Source organism: Empidonax traillii, unplaced genomic scaffold (assembly GCF_003031625.1).
Source record: "Empidonax traillii isolate 1590-97213 ecotype Southwest subspecies unplaced genomic scaffold, ASM303162v1 scaffold229:size1690559, whole genome shotgun sequence".
Classification (NCBI taxonomy): domain Eukaryota; kingdom Metazoa; phylum Chordata; class Aves; order Passeriformes; family Tyrannidae; genus Empidonax; species Empidonax traillii.
The window spans coordinates 1,190,243-1,195,041 of NW_020955422.1; the positions used below are offsets into that span (position 1 = coordinate 1,190,243).

The following is a 4,799-nucleotide window of genomic DNA, read 5'->3' on the forward strand; positions in this document are numbered from 1 at the left end:
GCAACTCCTTTTATAAAATATTTTGCTAAGTTCTACAAGCAAATGATGGAAGGGAGAGTGGGCAGAGTGATGACTAATTCCTGAGTTCTGCATCTGTGGAAAATAGCTTCAGTCAAATCCTATGTATTTCCCATAGAGAAGCTTTCTATACTTTTATCATTCATCCTTTATAAAGAAAAAAAAAAAAAAAGGTGTGATTTGTATCACTAAAGATCAGATAGCACATTGCAGAAAGTGTCTGTTTTAATCTTTTGATTTGTTTCATGAAGACATGTCTTTCCTGTCCACAGGAAGGCTTATGCACCTCTATGCTGTTTGTGTAGACTGCTTAGAAGGGGTTCACAAAATTATCTGCATCAAGTGCAAGTCCCGATGGGATGGAAGCTGGCATCAGCTGGGAACTATGTATACCTACGATATTCTGGCAGCATCTCCCTGTTGTCAGGTTAGTACTATACGTAAATAAGACTCACAAGGTGGAATTTCTGCTGATGATAAAGTCAAGGTTTATGTATCTCTTCTCCCTTCCCTCCTTCCGTCTTTTGCAGTCTGTACCTATGAGTGGAATACAAGAAAGCTGACTGGGTCCCTGTCCCTTTGTCTTAACTTAAGAAATACAACAGCTTATAGCTAGACAAAAGCCATTGCAATGGTCAATGGTTAATACTTATGTTTTTAAATAAAGCCCCCTTAAATGCATTTGCAATTAAATCCAATGCTGCATCACTAGCATCAGATATAATTCCACATTTTCAGCAGATGTTTCAGGTTTTCAGGTTTTTTAGTTCATAAATCATGTTTTATCATAATTGTAGCAAAGAAGCTCCAAGGGAACAGAAAGGTCTTAAGTGTCTTCGTGCTTGGAGGTTACTCAGCTCTCCTTAATCTTTGCTGTGACTGACTGGTGATGGTGCTTCATCCACCACAGCTTGAAGCAACTTAGTTTTTATTAAATGCTCACCTAATCTATACCTTGAGTTAGGAAGATCCAAGGCCTGGGGCTGCTCCAGAGTAGACATGTGCCGAAGGCAACAGGTTAGTCAGCATTCAATAGAATTTTCTTTGTGATGGATAGAGCACTTCTGCTGTGCAGGTAGGGGTAGACAGCTGTGAAAAAAGCATTTGTCTGGGATTGGACTCGTTGGTCCACTCCAGATGCTCAGACACAGAGGTGTTGTTGGTAGGTTAGGACAGGAGCCTCACAGAGATGCACACTTTCAGTCTGTGCTTGCTTCATGGTGATGTGCATACTTAAGAGCACTCTAAAATATCATTTTGTCAATATGAAAAATGTCAGTTTATTTTAAATCTGACGTATTTACCAAAATGTGTTGCTTGAAAGACAAGTGGTGTTTCTGCTGCTGGTTAAGATGACATTGATTGCAATTATAGCTACAGACAGATACATTACCTCCAAATTTAGTGAACATTGAGAATGTAACTTAAAAAAATAGGGACTTATAAAGATAAAACACTGATGCTGACTTGCTGTCTTTGTAAAAGGCAGCAACTTTAAATCTGAATTGCTTCTCTAGAATGTATAATACAAGAATTAAGAGCTCATTATACAAGAGCCTTAATTACATGGTTAATGGACAGTGTGACAGTATGTGGTATGAGAACTGATTATAAAATCATTAGCTGCAGTGACTGTGATTGCCAGATAATACACATTCTTGTTTCACCATGATTGTTACAGGTGATTCCATGCATACAGAGGAATGACATTTAAATATGGTATATGATTTAACTCCAAATTGCCTTGCTGATTTTATTTTGAATAGTTTCATGCCTTATTTCAAAATATTTAATTCTACACCACAAATTTTTATGAAGGATAAAGTCACTGTCACTAAAAGCCACTAAAGCCACTGAATGGCCAGTCTTCGTGAACGAAGATCCGGGGAAGGTCTTTACACCTTCCAACCTGTGCATTGGATTTTTTAGGTGAGACACAGTGTGCGCGGAACTGAGCCCACCCTTTAATCCTGAGGTTCATCTGCCGGGGCCAAGCACGCTTGGACGGTGGCAGCGAGGTCCTCAGGACGTAGATGGATTGCCTTACAGGGCTAATGAGCTCCATCTGCCCGGGGAGGGGCCCTGACCAGGAATCAAACCCGGGTCTCTGCAGTGACAGTGCAGTGCCTTTCCCCTAGACCACCAGGGGCTCCCACTAAAGCCACTAACACTTAGCTGATGTGCTGGACAGTAGCAAAGGAGAAAACACTTTTGCTAAGAAATTAATAAAAATTCATAATCTAGTAGATTGTACTTAGAATTTCTGCTTTTCAAGCAGAGCAGACGGCTGTGAAGCTGTTGATTAGTTTCTTTTTGAGTCTGGTCTCAAGAGGGATAGTACTTCAATATCTCCTCATCCAGGAAAATCCCTTAAATCAAGATGGCCATAGACAATACTTTTTTGTTCTTTTCAGTGAAAAGCTGAAGCTTTCATTAGCGTATTGGGCTGCGAGGTTAAGCTACAGTACAGCTCAGGCCCTTGCTGCTTTTTTGCCACCTTTACTCTTAAACTCCTTTACAATCTCAAATCCCTTCTGCTTCTTCTGAAAGCCCTGCTGAGCTTTCATGCTGCCTGTTGCTTTCTTTACATCGGATGGGCTGTGTTTCTCAGCTAGATTCCTTCCAAAGACTCACTTTTTTTGTTACAGCTGAATATTAATACCTCTATCTGTCCTCCCCTTTGACCTTTACTTATTTCTCATATCCACCCAGTTAATGTTGCTTCTTTCTCACTTGATTCTGTAGAATAGGTTGTGTGCTTGACGTTTAGTTTGTATATCCTGATAAGTATTATAATGTTTAAATAGCTACTTAAGGTGACTCAATACCATGTTGTGCTGATAAAGTAAATTGAGTTATACGTTTGTTAAGCCAAAAGATTAAAATGCTGATATATTTCATGGACAGATGATGTTCAAAGCGTCAGCTGAAATTGTTGAATTGCGTGGCACAAATATAAAATTTCTCTCTGTGCTTTGGGGCTTCATTAATAATTTATTGAGACAGCACTTCTCATGCTGGAGGTTGAGGAATTGGTTCAGAGATTAAGCAAAACAAAACAAAACAATCATTTGTCTACATAAACCTTGAAATTCTCTGCCTCCCATCAATCAGAGTGGAACGTGACCTACTCTCCAGAATGGTGGTGATATTTAATGTGAAATACGTGGTGCATACCTGTGAGTTACCAGTCCAGGTGAGGAATGTCCTTGCTAGCAGATTCCATTACTGCCAATTTCTTGACTGACTCATTCTCCTGCTGGGGAGGGCAAGGGGCTGCCTCTGTCACCTTCCTTTTCCAGAGGTGAGTTTGGTTGTTTCAAAAGTGTTTTTTTTGTTTGTTTGTTTTTTTACAGGCTCGACTGAACTGTAAGCACTGTGGGAAGCCAGTAATAGATGTACGGATTGGCATGCAGTATTTCTCTGAATACAGCAATGTCCAGCAGTGTCCTCACTGTGGAAATCTAGACTACCACTTCGTGAAGCCATTTTCTTCATTTAAAGTTTTGGAGGCTTATTGACGAAAGCTTTGCTTTAGTAATAGCTATTTTATGGGTATTTCAACTTTATTACATATCTTTTTATAGGATTCATTCTGTGATGAAATTTAATTTCTTTTCTAACTCAAAGAGCAGCTTCTTTGTCAGTGTACATATTAATATGTATATATATATATATGTCGTTAAAACCAGAATCCTCCTGACAAGATCTCTGTGAAGGTTGGAGGCAAGCCAATTTAATGGCCTTTGAATATACTCCAAGTGTGGGGTAAAGATCAGCTAAAAATTATTTGGGTTTATTTTTTTGTATAATTGTAATACAGTTTATAGCAAGGGTGTGGGGAGACATATGGGACAGAGAAATACGTCCAATTGAAAAATGGGTAGGGTTGTTCCTCCAGCTTGGTGAAAATGGGAAATCCTTGGAAAGAAATGGTTCTTTTACTGCTGAATTCATTCAGCCCTTTGCATCGGTCCCCATGGGCGCAGGAGCTGGTCCCGTGCTGCCGGTGCCGCCAGTCCCTTCAGCAGGCTTTCTTTCAGATTTCCCGAAACGGGGGGTAAACTAGGGTGTCATGACAAGTGAATGTAAATGTATGCCAGCAGATGCAATCTTGAATGAGGTTTTTTGTTTTGGCATAGCATCTTCCTGCTGTGTGTGTTTGATGTGCGTTGCCCTCATGGCAATAGTGCTGCTTCCAACGGGGCTGTCATGTGCCCAGCTGGGTCACCTGCTCATACCAAAACAAGCTGGAGATCTTAAAATGCTTTATTTAAAGGTGTTTCTTCACAGACATTTTAGGGAGGGAACTGGCTGAGCTGAGTGGGTATGTGTTTGTATGTGCCTGCTGGGGCTGAGGCTTTGCTGCCTGCTGCAGACTGGTGTGACTGATGTGAAAGGAGAACCATGAAGTGGGATCTGGGCCCTCAGATCTGTAAGAGCTGAGAGGTACTGAATGTACAAAACATGGCATCACTTTTTAAAGCAATTAATTGCTGCATCCTTGTCTTTCAAAATTGTGTTCAGTTTGGGATCTAAAAACATGGAGACATTTTAAGAAAGCAAACTTAGCATATTTACTTTCTACATGCCTCTGTGCTGTACATAACAGACCGCATTAGGCAGTGCATTCGTATCAGAGAGTTTGGCCCTGTAGGTTCTGCAGTTGTTGTTTCTTGATTCCCATTTCTCCTTCCCTTAAATTATTTTTTTTAAAATAGGTCATTAATCTTTTGCTTGGTTTCTCAAATCATTTGAGACTTATGGGAGGTTTGGTTTTT

General features: G+C 40.2%; 1 protein-coding gene and 1 long non-coding RNA gene across 4 annotated transcripts in view; both read left to right on the top strand.

The window, feature by feature from the left end:
- HECA (hdc homolog, cell cycle regulator) overlaps positions 1-4,799 on the top strand; it is a 32,582-nt gene that overhangs the window by 19,225 nt on the left and 8,558 nt on the right. The window contains exons 3-4 of one of the 3 annotated variants that reach the window (XR_003571673.1): positions 291-445; positions 3,375-4,524. Coding sequence is in view for 2 of the 3 variants with exons in the window: in XM_027888011.1 (XP_027743812.1) it covers positions 291-445; positions 3,375-3,539 (320 nt within the window). In the remaining variant the exon portion in view is untranslated. The remainder of the gene's footprint in view (positions 1-290; positions 446-3,374; positions 4,525-4,799) is intronic. The other 2 variants (XM_027888012.1, XM_027888011.1) reach the window with 2 other exon arrangements.
- LOC114059494 overlaps positions 4,493-4,799 on the top strand; it is a 1,012-nt gene continuing 705 nt past the window's right edge. Inside the window, exon 1 of the long non-coding RNA XR_003571674.1 lies at positions 4,493-4,788. This is a non-coding gene — a long non-coding RNA (uncharacterized LOC114059494). The remainder of the gene's footprint in view (positions 4,789-4,799) is intronic.